Source organism: Ostrea edulis, chromosome 7 (assembly GCF_947568905.1).
Source record: "Ostrea edulis chromosome 7, xbOstEdul1.1, whole genome shotgun sequence".
Classification (NCBI taxonomy): Eukaryota; Metazoa; Mollusca; class Bivalvia; order Ostreida; family Ostreidae; genus Ostrea; species Ostrea edulis.
In genome coordinates, this window is record NC_079170.1 from 19,988,496 (window position 1) to 20,006,465 (window position 17,970).

The 17,970-nt window shown below is 36.2% G+C and overlaps 1 protein-coding gene across 9 annotated transcripts in view; it reads right to left on the minus strand.

Moving 5' to 3' along the window:
* Positions 1-17,970, minus strand: part of LOC125655497 (inositol 1,4,5-trisphosphate receptor type 1-like) — a 118,679-nt gene that overhangs the window by 65,611 nt on the left and 35,098 nt on the right. For 4 of the 9 annotated variants that reach the window (XM_056143592.1, XM_056143598.1, XM_056143594.1 and 1 more), the window contains exons 15-24: positions 14,922-15,094; positions 14,495-14,614; positions 14,315-14,341; positions 11,690-11,917; positions 11,013-11,108; positions 10,100-10,255; positions 9,458-9,502; positions 2,108-2,258; positions 1,549-1,699; positions 861-970 (exon numbers count right to left, since the gene is read on the minus strand). In XM_056143592.1, coding sequence (XP_055999567.1) covers positions 861-970; positions 1,549-1,699; positions 2,108-2,258; positions 9,458-9,502; positions 10,100-10,255; positions 11,013-11,108; positions 11,690-11,917; positions 14,315-14,341; positions 14,495-14,614; positions 14,922-15,094 — 1,257 coding nt within the window. The remainder of the gene's footprint in view (positions 1-860; positions 971-1,548; positions 1,700-2,107; positions 2,259-9,457; positions 9,503-10,099; positions 10,256-11,012; positions 11,109-11,689; positions 11,918-14,314; positions 14,342-14,494; positions 14,615-14,921; positions 15,095-17,970) is intronic. The other 5 variants (XM_056143595.1, XM_056143601.1, XM_056143599.1 and 2 more) reach the window with 3 other exon arrangements.

Genomic DNA, 17,970 nt, shown 5'->3' on the forward strand with positions numbered 1-17,970 from the left:
CGTCTGATTGAACTGAATTAATTAATTAAATAATCAATTAATCTAATTTAACTGATCCATAACTTTGAGATCAATAGAAGAAATTACACACAGTGTACAACATATAACATGCCAGCAATTGCGTCTAATAAACTACAACATTATTCGGGAATTTGAATTCAATTCTTTTATTCAAATGTATTGATTATATCCACCCCTGATTTTCTATACTGTATTTCTCTACTGTATTGTTTAGTAAAATCTGTTGAGCTTCATTCATAAAACAAGCAATTTTAACATTAGCACTCCAATAGAATTGCAAAAATTCAAAATTGCACAAAAATCTCTGAATGGCAATTCAACCCAAATTTTGTAAAAGTGAATCAACATAAAAAATGTCCAAATTTATGGTACATCAAAGTTACCACGATAAAGTCTAATTTAGTCACGGTATTTATTTTGTAGTGTGCTCAAAAAGGCATGAATAATATGTCAGCTGCACAAGAAGAAACTAACTAGCTGCATCGTATGATAAAAAAAAAAAAGCCTACAGAAAAATATAATAAATAAAAAGATCATTATGATATTGAAACAAACATGGTCACCACAACAAAAGAAGTCCATTGAAACGACTGTCAACATAATCATATGTAGCATCAAAATGATTACAGAAAAGATATACCAAAATAAATTATCTCTGTCTATCAAAGCCATTCAGTAACACATATTACAAAATAATACAGGAAGCTGAGAGATTAAAATGCATAACTATTTTAACACCTGAATTTATCCTTCAAGTATATCGTAATCCACTGGTTTATCAATCAATGTTTGAAAACAGATTAGAAGGGTGCAGAACTACTGATAGTATGTAAAGTTACCTTAAGGATTTCAATAATTTTTAATTTGGTATCCATGACGATTGTATCCACTTCATCTTCACCTTTTTTGGCTGCAGGAATCACCTCAGAAATGATGGTCTTCTCTGGTTCTGCAGAAAATTTAGCTTTAGCAACAGCAATCAAATTTAACATACAATTATTAAGGTAATTCCCCTGACCACATCTGAAAACCCAACCGATTTCTATCAAAATTTGCATGTATTTTGTATTGATCAAATTCATGAAAATATGTTAAGTCTATCCTAGAGTACAGCCAATTCTAAAAAACCATGATTGCAATAGCAGTCAAATGAAACCTACAATTATCAGGGCTGTTCCATTAAAACATATGGGGTACCAGGGGAAGGCAGTTTTTAAAAAAAATCTATGGGTGGTTCACACTGGTGGGATATTGATTCTATGGTGGGTGGCTTTTGCACAAAAATTGCTTCTAGTGGGTGGTTATTTTACCTAACCATATATATATACCAGGGTAATCTGTGATAAAATAATCAGAAGAACACACGACTGACAGAGGCAATCTTGGCATTCTGTAAATTACGCTTGAAAGGGAATTGCATGATTGTTTTGAATTTTGAAATAAAATTGATATCAAGATGAAAAAAGTATTTTGTGCTGTATGATGGGAAAAAAATTCTGACTAGAAAGATTTCTCCAATTTACTCACCATCTCCCACAGCAACCACTGGACGGGTGGCTGGGGAGATCTCCTTCTCTGGTATGGTGTCTAGAATACTCAGCAGAGTCTTGGTCAGTCTCAGAAGGTCACTGAACGAGTAGAACCCAAAGTAGATCAACTGCTTGGCAAGGTTCACTACCTGTAACAGAAAACACCAAAGATCAGTCTCAGAGGGTCACTAAACAAGTGCAACCCAAAGTAGATCAACTGCTTAGCCAGGTTCACCACCCGTAACAAAAAACACCAAAGGTCGGTCTCAAAAGGTCACTAAATGAGTACAACCTAAAGTAGATCAACTGCTTAGCCAGGTTCAACACCTGTAACAAAAACCATCAGTTCAAAATCAAATGAATGCATGTCACTTATACAACTACACCTGAACTTTGGTGTCTTGAACACAGATATCTTGAATATCAGGGATATGTTGAAGTGATTGGATGTCCCAACCACTTGTTCTCCAAGTATTTTACTCTCGATATCCTGAAACCATTTCTATGTAATTCTGAATCTGTACTGTGTCTGTATTTCTGTAGTCTGTAATTCTCACCTCATAGGTCAATTTGTTCTGTTTCCTGTCAGCAAAGGCCCCATCCTGTGACACGACAGTTAGGAGGTAGTCCTCCACAAATAGAATGGTGGACGCGAACTTCGGCTTGACGCGTTCCTTCTCGGGGTCCTTCCCGATGTTCGACTCATAACTGTGAACAACAAACCACCACATTGTTCAATATTCAGAACACATCATCAGCAATATTGCCAGTATGAAAACTTTAATGTTTTGTTATTTATAACTATTGATTACATACATGCAAACCATGACATAATTGTAAGAGAACTCTCAACTTAAAATAAAACCTAGTATTTAAACAGATTAAATCATAAAAATTACATATAAAAATAATTGGGAATATGAAACTGGAAGCATGGGGTGATTTCTGCTTACCCTGTTATACAAATTACCCCATGAATCTATCATTTTGATCTTCCACTTTACAAACTAGACATTTATTCCTTATCAGTCTAAACAAGTTCTCTGTCTGATTTAAACAAAAACATTTACAACACACATTAATTACATAATTGTTGCTTTTCCTGAAATTAAAATTAGGAGACTATATATACAACTGAAATCAAAATAATATGAAGAAAACAATTTTCTCTTTATATTCCAGTAGCATAACAAATATTTCCCATCTCATGTAAATTGCCTGTCTACTTTAGATACAGTTCATGTCTTATTTTTAATATCAAATTTGAAGTTTCCTAGAAAGCATTTCTTCAGAGAACAATATATGATAAGAGCTCTATTTGCCCACTAAATTCAACATTTGTGGTACTGTCCCAAATTTAACTGTATTTTGTGCAAGAATATTCCAATGCAACCCAGTTGTTATTCTCAATTTGATCAAATTGACATGATGTCACAAGCAGGATATTTTGCTGCCATTTTCAGTATTTCTAAAAGATAAAATTGCTACTTTTCATTTTCTTTCTAGATGGATGATTATAGACAAACTTTGCATTTATACCATAGATTTATCTTTTCCGTACACACATGGAAGTAAAATTTTGTTGGTCCAAAACTGAAGCTAAAGACATCAAATTATGGTAAATAATAAAGACTGCATGTATTGGACATGATCTCTATGAAAAAGACATATAATTATCCCCTAAAGCTTCGACATTTTTAAAGTTTTACGAGGGCCAAGAAGGGCTAGCTGTTATCATATATGTAGTCTTTTCAGGCTTCTACTAACTATAGTCTCACAAAGTGAAACTGTGATGTCTGATAAACTCCACAACCATATACTGCTCAAATACAGAGAGAATTCTATACAGAGACACTAACACACACAGGTATTACACGACGAGAGAGTGAATGTAGAAGTGATGCACATTAACACATTGTGACACACTTGGAAGATATCTATATATATATCGTGGAACACTTTTTGGGCAGATCTCAAACCTACCTTGACCTATCACCTTTGACCCAAAATTCGACAAGTTTCCTCATCTCCAAAATTCCACATGGGAGACAAAAATGCCTTTTGAATTTTGGGTCATCATATATGTGTGTGTGCTTATGTGATGTTCACATTATTGTTCAAGAGTCACAAGCACACATATATGTATGAATGGCAATTTACACTAATCCTTCCATCCACTATAAAGTGTCTACCACACAAAGCATACATAACACAGTGCATAAACCTAAGGATTCTTATAGTAGACTGCGTATTACAAGTATTCAAATGGTTAGATGAATTTATTTTATGTTTTATTAGCTGCAGAACAGTAGCTGCCTGGGAAAACATTGGGGTAGACCAGCAAGCTACATATAGCGCCTAGATCCACCCCCTGTAGATCCACCCCATTTAATGTACTATATAAATCCACCCCGTTTGATGTACTGCATAGATCCACCCCCTGTTTGATGTACAACACAGATACACCCCTTCTTTGATGTACAGCACAGATCCACCCCCTGTTTGATATACAGCATTTTTTCTCTGCACAGGACTGAGGCCTTTTATCACTGTAACTTGCCTATCACAGCCACTTCAAAATCTTAATATGAAAACATTCCCAATCAATTTTCCAACTACACTTGTCTCAATTTAAGGCATATCTTCAAATATTTAGTTACTAAATCTCTGTTCAAACCGAAAACTTGCAGCTTCAATAAATTTTGTTTGATAATCTATGTAGTCATGCTAAGTTGCCAGTCAATTCAAACTCCATTGAGAGTGTTCGCCCCGCATGCAGAAGGTCAGAGTTCGAACCCCGGCCACGACAGACCAAGGTCGTTACAACAGCTGATATGAGTTTCATCACCAAACACTTGGCATCAGGTTTGAATGTCATGGGTCCTCAGAGAGGACCATACAAATGGATGTCCCGTGTCACAGTAGGTGTGGCATGCTAAAGAATCCTCACTGCTCAATGGCCATAAGCATTAAGCATAGGCCTAAATTTGAAGCTCTTAACCGGTCTTGGTCCATATGAGTGAAAAATTCTCGGGAGGAACGTTAAACAAGATACAATCAATCATGAATTTACTCGTAATTCCAATACTATCTTATTTGACCTTCACACTATCATAAAAACAAAAAAGTTGGTATCAAATGAAACTGTATAGTTCTTCAACAAAAGTACAGGTAATTTAAGCTCTTCAGAGTTGACAAACTCTCGTATCTTAGGCCAATTCAACTTAATTGATAGATTATCATCCCCGCCCGCCCCTCAAAACTTGGCCCGCCCCGAATTTTTTTTTTTGGCGAAACTTGCGTTTTCCGGAATATTTTCATGTCCGCGGTATTTACACTTTTTGTTTACATTTCCAGTATACTAGGAACGTGAAAAGCCACATGAAGAAAATAAATCTATATAGATTTCTTAATTTCTCGCGTTCTTAAAGACGTAAATCTTGAAGAAGTTAGGTATATTTCTGTTATATCCTTAAATTAAAGCTTAACCTGGAGTTAGTGTATGAAAATAGCGTAGATTGATATCCATCTGCCATTAAATGATGCGGATCTGTTGAAAAAAAAACTCGTTTGTCTTTAATATTTTTCTCAGAAAATAAAAATTAAAAACTAAATTCCTCCCACCCGTCCCATACTTTTTGCTGACCTTGGATGATAATCTACTAATTAAGTTGATTTGGCCTTATAAGAGGAGTAAATCTTTAATTACAATATTTCTTTCAAAAACTGTATTCGAATGATTTCATCCCAAATAATTTACTGAAAAGTATTTGGGGAAAATAGTCTCTGTACACAGGATTGTTTGCAAATACAGAGCAAAAGTATTGAAAAAAATGCATGTGGAATTTAACTGGTAATCTAACATGGCTATATATACATTAATGAAATTTATTGAAGCTGCAAGTTTTCAGTTTGAAAAGTACTTCGATCAATAAATGTTTGAAGAGACATTTTGACACAAATGTAGGGGGAAAATACATGTTAAAAACAATTTCAATATATATTAAAATTTTGAGGTGACAAAATAAGAACACAGAAATACAAGACCTCAATCATGGGCAGGAAGAAATTGTGCGGTAAATAAAAGATTTCCTCTGTAGTTCTTTAGTATATCCATACCCCTTCCACCTCCCCCTCACAAGAGAGCTACAGTTTTGCAGCTAATAATTAACTGTAGACATACTTTTTCCCATGTGGTACAAAAATCCGAGATGATCAGTCTGGAACGGTCCATGGACTTTTTAAAAGTCAAGATAAAAATTCATTTCAAAAACTATTACACAAGCTAAAGTGCAGCTGAATATGAGACGAACAATATGGTGAGGTGAAGTAGTGTAATTGCAGTTAACCGTAAAAGCATTTCAAGCATGTTGAAAATTGCCTTTGTATATATATATATATCTTTATTTACATTGAATTCAGTACATGTTACACAGTAATACAATGACCTCAAGGTCAGACATGTGAAAATATGAAACAGTTTTCACCATACACAAATCCATGGATACTCCAACTCCATGGGAACACCACAGTGGTCTAGAGGTTAGAGCGTTCGCCCCGCATGCGGAAGGTCAGGGTTCAAATCCCGCCTGTGACAGTTCCATCACCAAACGTTCGGCATCAGGTGTGAATGTCACAGGTCCAGATGACCTTAAAAACGAATGTCCTGTATCACAGTAGGTGTGGCACACTAAAGAACCCTCACTGCCCAATGGCTGTAAGCGCAGAGTATAGGCCTAAATTTGAAGCCCTTCACCGGTATTGGTGACATCTCCATATGAGTGAAAAATTCTCGAGTGGGACACTAAACAATATAAAATCAATCAATACAACCAACTCCATGGACTAGACAATAAAAACATAAATCCATGGAATGAAGCATGTCTACAGTAATATATACAGGTATAATGTAGTTCTTAATTTCTACTATCTAAATACAGGTGACTCTCAAGGGCCCAAACTTCCATCTCTTGAAGTTCTTGATCTCTTGAAGTGAAATCAGTCCCAATTTTTTTCTCTATACATGTATATTAACTAGTAAGCAAATGTACTTTTGATCTCTTAAACTTCCAATTCCTCAAAGTTCTTGATGTCTAGAAGTGAAATTTGGGTCCTGTAAAATGTATTTCATTGTTTAAAACTTTTAATATCTCTAAGTGATGGTAGTGCATACAAACCTTCAATCCTGCATGTGTATTTTCACTTGGACCTTAATTAACTGGATAATGGATTAGCTTAGGTGTTTACATAGGTGACCAATCATTCATTTTTCCATTGGGGGCTGATAGCTAATGGTTTAATTGGTCAGTTTTAACCCTGCAGGTACCTATGCATTGTTGTTGGTATATTTAATACAACAATAGATAATATTTACCACTTGTTTTGACTTGACAATGAGGCAGTAACTTAAATTTGAGAAAATAATCTAGAGACATGCCAGTGAAACATTATAATTCATAAAAATTTGTGCTTTGCATAAATAAAAATGGAAATTGTCATGATAGTGTTCTTTGTACATAGTGACTGTGAACCTTCCTTATTTGTGAGAAATTTGTCTTGTAAATACATATCTGTATGTCTATTTTAGCATGAAAAAAGAACAATTAAATAAATAAACTTAAACAAATCATTTTATCTTTGCAAGATAAAGTTCTGTGTTGTTGAAATCAAGTCAATTACTAAGGAAAAATATGAAGGACAAATGTCAAGACAATTGCAGGAAGTTATAAAATGCAATCCAGGGACTACAATATCTGAACCATAATGGTCCGTCATCTGGCCTGGATTTCAAGTCGAAATTTGGACTTCAGTCTATTTTATTAAAGGTTTGACTGCTCAAGTAGAAGAAAACTTAAACTGAAGTTTGAGATTTTTTCAAGAAATCCGAGCCTGACTCAACGTTCGATCTCTCAATGTTTCATTATGGTTCCCTGAACAAGTTATTGAGAGTCACCTGTATTGTATGTTTAATTCAAATAGTGGAAAAAATAAAGTAATTAACTGACAATAATGAGGTTTAATCTCAAGTCAAACTTTAAAATAGAAAAGAAAACAAAGTGAACAAACAGGTTCAGTTTAGTTGTTGTGATAGGAATGACCTACTTTTCAGTGTCAAATTTATCATATCTGAAACATGTTTAAAGTTTAAACACCAATTACATATTAATAAACATGAAATAAGCACAAAATAAGCATTATTACTTATCATTACAATCAACGTCTCTCATAAATTGGCCCATTAATTCTCAATTCAAACTATCAAAGAAATGAGACATTTCAGACCCATAGGAAAAGATTTCAAAGTAGAGAAGCCAAAAAGTAGAAAGGTCAAAACACTGTAGGACACTCAAGAGGTCCATAGACCACAATGCTCACCCAAATCAAGTGTGGAGTTAACTCAATCTACATGTGGGATGCTTTCCATATTTAACTGAATCTACATGTGGGATGCTTTCCATATTTAACTGAATCTACATGTGGGATGCTTTCCATATTTAACTGAACCTACACTACATGTGGGATGCTTTCCCTATTTAACTGAATCTACATGTGGGATGCTTTCCCTATTTTACTGATTCTACATGTGGGATGCTTTCCATATTTAACTGAATCTACATGTGGGATGCTTTCCATATTTAACTGAATCTACATGTGGGATGCTTTCCATATTTAACTGAATCTACATGTGGGATGCTTTCCATTTCACTTGACATTCTGTAATCTTGCTGTTCCAGCAAAGAATTAAGAGGTTTCCCAAAATATTCCAATGGAAGTTTCAGCCCCTTTCATTGCCTCATGCCAAGACCATGGGCTATCACTTCAATCAACTTCTTCACTATATGACAATGCCTTGATCAGTTTATGTATCCAGTGGTTCATGAGAAAATTTTAACAAATCCCACCTCATTTTTACTATTTCCTCATTGTCTCCCCTTGAAATGGGGCATGACCTTTTATTTGAACAAATATGAAAGTCCTTTTACATCATGATCCTTTTTTAGGCCAAGTTTGGTTAAAACTGACCAAGTTGTCTAATACATACAAATGGATTGGATACAAGTTTTTGTATTATATAATAAAAAATGTTTAAACCCATTATGAAAAGTGGATATTACATGTCAAAAATCTTTCCCAAAACCACTTGGTAATTTTGAGTGGTTTTGGAGATTTTCATAATTATTAATCATCTCCCTTTTGAAGAAGGTGTGGCCCTTCAATTGAACAGACTTGAACTCCCTTCCCACAGTATGCTTTGTGCAAAGATTGAACCAGTAGTTATTGAAAAGAAAATTTGAATTCCCAACTTTTCACAATTCTCAATTATCTTCACTTTAAAGAGGGTGTATGCCCCTTCAATGGAACAAACTAGAGTCTTCTTCAACTAAAGATTGTGCCAAATTTGGATGAAATATTTTGGTCCATCAATTTCTGAATAGTTAATTACGTGAAAAGTTTACAGCCACAACAAATGACGAACAAATCTTTGATCAGAGAAGCTCAGTTTGTGAACTAAAAATGGAGGCGGAGGGCTATTCCTATGGGCCTGCAGTTAAATTAATAAATTGGAAACTACGACAAACCAAGGATCAAGTGATACTAGCAAGAGAACATGTATCAATTTTATTTTCAACTTCCTCCATACAGAAACAGTTGAGGAACCATGCATGCAAAAAGAATATTAAACACAGTATGGCAACTATTTTTCTGCTACAATACACAAAGCTCCAAATATATTGCACATTTCTTCAAAACTTTTCATTCTTTTTAAAAATCAACTCTCTTTGAAGATAGCATTAAATCTTATAATTTGTGTTCTTAGATAGAGTCACACCTAGTAGATATGAGGCTTCAAACAGAAGCTGCTCAAAGTAAAAAAAAAAAAAAAGTAAAAATGAATGGCTTCTTACTCTATGCTGCCTTTACTCATATAATGGACACGAGGTGAGATGAGACTTAAAATAAACAAGGTCAAAAACAGTCATCATCATCAAGTTTTAGATTTAAATATTTCATGGAGTCATGCATGATAAAAGAAAAAAGTTTCTTTTAAACAATCAATCCATTTGTCTTAATTCTACAGCATGCACATTATTTTTATTGCTCAGTGTGTACAAAATAAGGCATTAAACAAATTTACTTGTCTTATATTGTATAATGGTACAAATAAAAGGGAGATAATTTACTCCTCTAAGGACTTCTGTGAGGTAAAGAATACAAGGGAAATAACTACTTTGTGGAGATGTATGTGGTAACAAATAAAAGGGACATAATTTACTCCTCTATGGAGTTAAGTGTAGTAACAAATATAAGGGAGATAATTTTCTCCCCTATGGAGTTCTGTGTGGTAACAAATATAAGGGAGATAATTCACTCTCCTATGGAGTTCTGTGTGGTAACAAATATAAGGGAGATAATTTACTCCCCTATGGAGTTCTGTATGGTAACAAATATAAGGGAGATAATTTAATCCTCTATGAAAATCTGTGTGGTAAGGTATACTCGGGGTATAACATACTTTTCTTAGAATGAATACAAGGGTGACAACTTACTCCTCAATGGAGATCTGCGTAGGAATTTCAGACCACAGTCGGGCGTACTTCACAGGTTTGATGATCTCCTGGGGATCCCGGTCCACATGCATGTGTAGCATAAGTCGGCAGAAGGAGGCTCTCAGATCGTACGGCAGGATCTCATCTGACATACACCTACAGAGGAAATTCAGTCTGACATACACCTACAGAGGAAATTCACAGTCTGACATACACCTACAGAGGAAACTCACAGTCTGACATACACCTACAGAGGAAATTCACAGTCTGACATACACCTACAGAGGAAATTCACAATCTGACATACACCTACAGAGGAAACTCACAGTCTGACATACACCTACAGAGGAAATTTGTCTGACATACACCTACAGAGAAAACTCACAATCTGACATACACCTACAGAGGAAATTCTATCAGAGTCCTCCTATGGACAGTGCCATTTAGAACATCACCTCATGACAAGTATTACTGTTTTATTTTTGCCATTCCAAATTATCAGAATTTTAAATGAGTTAATGTTTATAGATTCCATCGAAGAAGTGGTGAGAATAAATATGGGATCTCCCATGGTTTGTTATGATTTATATTCAACGAGTTGGATATAAATCATATCAAATTACAAATCATGGGAGATTCTTTTCATTACATGTTAACCCCCCCCCCCCCCCCCCCCCCCCCGTTATTCATCAATGTTACTATATTGTTGGGAACTACTATGATTCCTGACATTTTGTGAACAAACTACTTGTACATAAAAATGACATTTGTTTGTGACATCACAAACGGCTTAGGAAAACAGTGTAATAATTTAGAGTTATATAATGGGTGATATCCACTGGATAGAGGAATAAACATGTGATAAAAGGGAATACAAAGACACATGAAACTATTCTTTCTCATTCATCTTTACCTGAGAATCAGATCAATTTCCAGATCTTTAGAGAGTTGGTTGATGGCAATGTATTGACGATCCAGACACATGTGAGAAAATAGATCTAACTGGTGTCTGGAAATAAACAGAAAACAGATCAAACTGGTGTCTGGAAATAAACAGAAAACAGATCAAACTGGTGTCTGGAAATAAACAATTCACATGTGAGAAAACAGATTTAACTGGTGTCTGGAAATAAACAGCCCGTCTTCACAATATACATTTCACCTGTCAACATTTAACATTTCCAAGAAGAATTTATGAAGGCGACTTTGCATTCTACATTTCTGTTCCCCTTCAGCTCGATATGGTTGCTTAGCTGAACCCATCTGACTATGTCTGTCTGTCCGTTTGTGTTTACTGTATGTCTGTCTGTCCGTCTGTGTTTACTGTATGTCTGTACCTCTATATCTGTCTGTCTGTACCTGTATCTAGGTGTGTCTGTCCATCTGTCCCTGTATGTCTGTCTGTACCTGTCCGTCTGTCTGTACCTGTATGTTTGTCTGTACCTTATATCTGTCTGTCTGTACCTGTATGTATGTCTGTCTGTCCATCTGTCCCTGTATGTCTGTCTGTCTATACCTGTATGTTTGTCTGTCTGTACCTTTATATCTGTCTGTCTGTAACTGTATGTCTGTCTGTCCGTCTGTGTTTACCTGTAGTACTCCAGTACAGCGGAGTCTTCATCGACTACATCTTCGTTCCCCTTAGGATCAATCTGCGTCTCCGCAAGTTCCCGGATACTCTTTTGTTTAGGTCCGCTCCCCCACTCCCAGTACAGCATTACCTCCTCAACCTCCTCGATTGTGACAATCGGTTCAGATGCTGGGATTCCATCTGGGGTCTCTACCTCCATCTCAACCTCCATCTGGGTCTTCTCCAACCTAAAACCAGGAAATCATGTCAATACATTTAATGATAATGGTCTGCACCTCTATTTTCACTTTCCTCTGAATCTTCTCCAACCTTAAAGTCGTAATTATTATGAGCAATAATGAAGGACAGATTACATTATTCTGGACTTCCCTAATCTGAAAAAGGGAAATGTGAAAAGCTAGTTCACAGTAGCCATCAGCCTGTAATAGTATGTAAATATGGGATCTTGTTACAGGTATTATATGAGATTACACATAACAGAAGAAACATTATGATATTGAAGACATTAATACTGAATTCCTTATTCCACACGATCAATCAAATCACTTTTTATCTATAAGGCAATATATTGTGGTATCATTAGAATTCAAAGGGGGATTAAAATTTTGTGAATTTAATGGGTTCCCCATCCTATGAATTTCAAACCACACCAAAATACACAATTCATTTCCTCAAACTACACAATACCAAATCTGATCACTTCTAATTCATACGACACAATACTGACTTCCTCAACCTATATGACATTCAGTCTGATCGCCTCTAATCTATAAAGCAATATATTGATTTTCTCAGTCTACATTATCTCGAGTCTGATTGTAAAATTGTAATATTCATGTTGTTAGGTTGAGGAAGCGATCAGACTTGATATCATAAAGGTTTAGGAATTCAGTATATTGCCTTATAAATAGGAAGCAATCAGACTTGATATCATATAGGTTTAGGAATTCAGTATATTGCCTTATAAATAGGAAGCGATCAGACTTGATATCATATAGGTTTAGGAATTCAGTATATTGCCTTATAAATAGGAAGCGATCAGACTTGATATCATATAGGTTTAGGAATTCAGTATATTGCCTTATAAATAGGAAGTGATCACACTTAATATCATATAGGTTTAGGAATTCAGTATATTGCCTTATAAATACGAAGCGATCAGACTCAAGATAATATAGGCTAAGAAAATTAATACATTGCTTTATAAAATGGAAGCCATACTCTTCCCCAAAATTGAAATCCATGTTGTAGGAATGTGAATCGATCAGCACATGACCTTTGATGACTGATCAGGTAAATCAAACAAAGCACTTTGAACCCTTGACCATAAACACTCTACTAGTTCCCTGACTATCAGCTAATGTGTTTTACGGTGTGACCATTGAGTCGAGTGAAGATCCTTTACATCTTGCAACAATGCCTTTAGACATTTAATCCGCCTATTCGTCTAACGTGGGAAATATAACGCAGTTGATGTAAACAGTGCATTGTGATGTCATATCAGCAACAATTTTCTTCTTCAAAACCAAGCAATTAACAACAACAAAATGCATGAAGGTAAGGGAAAGCTTATCTGGAATTAAAAACGGTTGCGATACTTTCCAAATTATTTATTTTATTTACGGGGTTGTAAATGAAGTATACCACAGTGACTGAGACATTTTTCCAGAGGTATTATGGGTAATCCCCATCATTTTTCAGCTGATGAAGAGCAAATCAAATGATGGACGTTCAGGAGTACAGATTGCATTTTCACTAAATGATCCATTTCACCCCGACTCCAATCCAGGGATCCTGAATTTTCACAATTTTGATTGAAACTTCTTTGCTTACTATAACTGTGTTTGTCTGTTATGTGTTCAAATTTTCTATCTATGACTTAAAGTACTTATAGTCCCACCCCAAAACTTGACCCACCCATCCTCAACCCAGTGTAAAAAAAATCAAAAATGTCACAATGTGTGCAACAACACACTTACTTTTCTGCTACATTTTCACAAGATTGCTGGAGGGCATGAACAGTGAAATTTGAACATTGAGCTCCTCTACCCCTAAAGATGCTACCTCTAAATATCAGTGGTCTAGCAGTTCCTGCGGAGAGGGGGGGTGGGGGGTGGTAATGTTCAAAAGTTAATGACACATGAAGGATGACCGATGATGGGGTAGGTAAGGGACGTGGAGGATACCTGACGGAGAACAGGCATTGATAACAGTAGGTCACATGACCCTGTTTAACTACTATAGCAGGTAGAAAACGAGTCATTCTCCTTTAACACAGACAAAAAACATATATCAAATGTATATATTCACAAACATGTAAGGAATAAAAAATGTATATCAATATGCATATACTTTAATTATTCAATCAAAACATGCATATAGGAATTTAAAAGGTAGAAACAAAGTGTTCTATTTTAGAAAAAAATATGTAGAGTGAATGTAATGACTTTGCAAAGACCTATAATATTTAATATGATTATTAGCATTAGTATGAGAAAATACTCATCTACATATATCCAGGCATTCCTTATATTTCAAAAGCAAATTTTCAAAAAAGGGAGAGCATCAAAGATACATAGTCTATAGTTTACACCAGTTTGTCATTGGTTAATACATGTACTTACTTAGCAAACCTTCCCTTAGCACCCATTCTAATGCAGAAAATTACATACAGTAAAGATAAAACATTTATAGAAAATGATCACTACAGTGTAAATCTGTTTCATGTTCAGGAATAACTCAAAAACTGATATTCTCAAAAAACAAACAAACTCAGGATTGATGGTGTTGCCAGAGTTACCCACCTTGTTTCTATAAGGATGTCCTTATTTTCCTCCAAAAGGAGACAGTTGCAGATCAGATATTGCGTAGCAGGGATGGCCACATTGTTAGACACACACAGCACATACAGGTAATCCAAAAACCTACAAGTCAGGACTATTTGTTAAACTGAATGTTGGACCATACAAAAATATTACTGACACATTATATTAACAATTTTAGTTGTAAGATGATTTATACCCATAATTCCATGGGGATCTTAAACATTATCCATCAATATACATGAACATATAATTATGTAAACATGTGTGGAAGCAAATAATTTTTATGAACAGTCACATCAAATTGGGGGGGGGGGGGGGGGGGGTTGTGTGTGTCAAATTCATAATTTTTTATCATGCACAATATAACTTGTTGCTTTAAAATAAACATCAATTTCCCAAAGTTAACCTGGGTTTTTTATTTCTGCGGACGAGACTGACAAATGTCTCTATTTCCTGTTTGGTGATGTGGGCTTCCAGGAGCTTCCTGTTGTTATTTAATAAGGCGGTAATTGTCTCCTCCGCTAACACATCATAACCGATCTGCTTCTGCATAAAGGCAAAGTGTTTGGCTATGTATTCCTGCCAAATAAAAGAAAGAAAAAAAAACATCGATAGGATAGCTCAATTCAAATCCTTAAATCTAAATGAAAAAAACATCAATAGGATGGCTCAATTCAAATCCTTAAATCTAAATGAAAAAAACATCAATAGGATGGCTCAATTCAAATCCTTAAATCTAAATGAAAATAAAATAAATCTGTTCAGTAAAATGACATATAGCGTATACAGTGTAAATCATAGTGACAAGATAATAACATCTCAAATTCCTACATACATGCAATTAACTTTTCCTAATGCCAAAGCTATCTTTAAAGAATAATTATTGCAATCTAAGTGTGAAGATGCAGTCCAATAATTCCATATACATCAGCCATATTTAATTATACCCCAGTCTTCTCTTTCTCATCTTGGCTCCCCAATTATTAAATTAATCAAATCATTGCCCAATTACAGGTACCTAAATCCACCTGAAAAAACTTCACTGCACTATGAATTTGTTTTGATAGTGTAATTGTATTCAATGACTAGGAAGATAATTTTGCTGGACACAGATTGATACATTGCACAATGAAAACAATGTTAGGGATGGCAATCACTGGCTCTGTGGAGAGAGGAGAGACAATGAAAACAATGTTAGGGATGGCAAGCACTGGCTCTGTGGAGAGAAGTGAGGAAGAGGTTGGCATGAGGTAGAGAGTCTCAGGTAATAGAGAGCATGTCCACCACCAGGTATATATATATACTGGATTGCTCAGTCTGCTTCTTCACAACCTGATTTTTTGCAAAGCTATCATCAAATACGAATACAAAGCATCCTTCCTTGAAAATCAATCTAGGAATCATTGTGCATATTGAACCGATACATCAAAATAATTCTTCAAAAATCAAAGATTGGCGACTTTCTTCGGCACCTTGTTTCGACTTGCTGACCTCAACTTCAGAATGGAAGATAAGTTTCTTTACCCTGGCAACAGACCACTCCCACAGAGATACCAGAACTTCTACGGTACAGGTCAGAAGAACATGCAGCAACAGTACCCTGCCACTCCAACCTACAGTACCTTTCCAAATGTTCCGAGTCAACAGTATAGACAGAGCTTTCCTGCTTATTCACAGATAAGTAGAGAGAATACCTTCTCACCTCCCCCCATCATTTTTCCAACAGACCAGGCGAACACCTCATTCCAGCCGCCACAGAGAAATCAAACAGCCACACAACCTTCATCCTTCCAGTTCTTCAACCAGAGGCAGACCAATCCAATTTTTAACCAGCTCCAGGATGTCCTTGTACAGGATTGCCTTCAATCAAGCCTCCCGTCTACCCTGATCAAGACAGTAACCCAGGACTACAACAACAATGCCCATAATTCATCTTGCCAGCAGAAATTCCAGAACTACAGAGCCTGCTTTCAGATTGCTACAAATTCTGTGCCTTATCCTTACAATGCCCATAGTGCTTCGAAGTCAAAATATGCATCTACATCAAATTGTGATTCCTTCAGATTATATAACCAACCTCAAAATGGACCATCCACTTCAGCTCCGACATCTTTATCATCCAGCAAATGTTCTCCATTTCTCAGCACCACGCCTGACTTGATTGTCATTAGCCCATCACCACAGAAGTCACCAACCATCTCCCCCACCAATTCCCACCTTGACTCTAGTGGCAACAGTGCCTCCTCTGCACAGAAAGTGAAGTCCAAGATGAACACTGATTCCGTATCATTACAAGCGAACCGTGGTGTGGACCTTCTAAAACAGGCCAGCGATTTGTGTGGTATTTCTGCAGAAGATGTTGAATCTTTTCTAAGTGACACATCTTCCCCCAGTGATCACAGCAATTCTCCCAACACCTACCCACCTGTGCTCCCCACAGCTTCTGTCCCAGTGCTTCATGAGTTCGATACCACTCGACATGAAACCACCTTCAGCTCCAACTCATCCCACTCAAGCCTAAGTGACTTCAGCCCAATTAGAGGAGAAGAAATCTTAACAGCACCGGAGGAAGTACATCAAAGTAATCCTCTCAAAAGAGAGAGAGAAAATGAAGAGAACCAAGACAGCAAGAGATACAGAATGGATCCCATGGGCCTAGATTCCACCCATGCACTGAACCAATGGTACCAGAGCCACACCCAGTACCCATACCCCACAGACACAGAAGTAGAAGCGCTGGTGAGACTCTCGGGACTGACCCGCAAACAGGTCAAGAAGTGGATGGCCAACAAAAGAGTTCGCTGTTACAACACCTTGTCCATCACTGGAAACCAGCATCCCATCAAGTTTAAAAGAATCAAGAAGGAGACGTCTGCTTTCCAGCCCATGGCTTCTGAGTGTCGTGACATTCTAAATCAGTGGTATGAAACACACCTGTACAACCCCTACCCCACAGAGGAACAGAAGGAAGAACTGGCGATGAAGACTGGCCTGACCGTCGAACAGGTGAAGCGCTGGCTGGCCAACAAGAGGAGTCGAGCTAACAACACCAAGAAACAGGTCCCGAATTACTTCATTCACAAGTTCCCAGAGTACAGCCAGCATGTGGAAATAGTCAGCAAAAGCAGGGAGTTTTTAAGGATGTCCAAAAGGAAGCAACTGGATGAACTTGAATGTCTCATGAAAAAGGAATAGGACAAATGGAGTGAACCTTGTGCTTGTCATTTTCTTTTGACTGCATCAAACCATGCATTACTGTACATATTGTAAATACTCATACTTATTTATTACAATCATTGTTCATATATCATACTTATTTTCTACATATCATTTATTATAGAATTTACCAATGAACAAGATAAAACTAATTCAGAATTTTGGAAGATATTTTCTGGTTGTTTTTTCCTCCTTTAACTCTCAAGGTTAAAAACTTCTTCATATCATGAATATGCTTA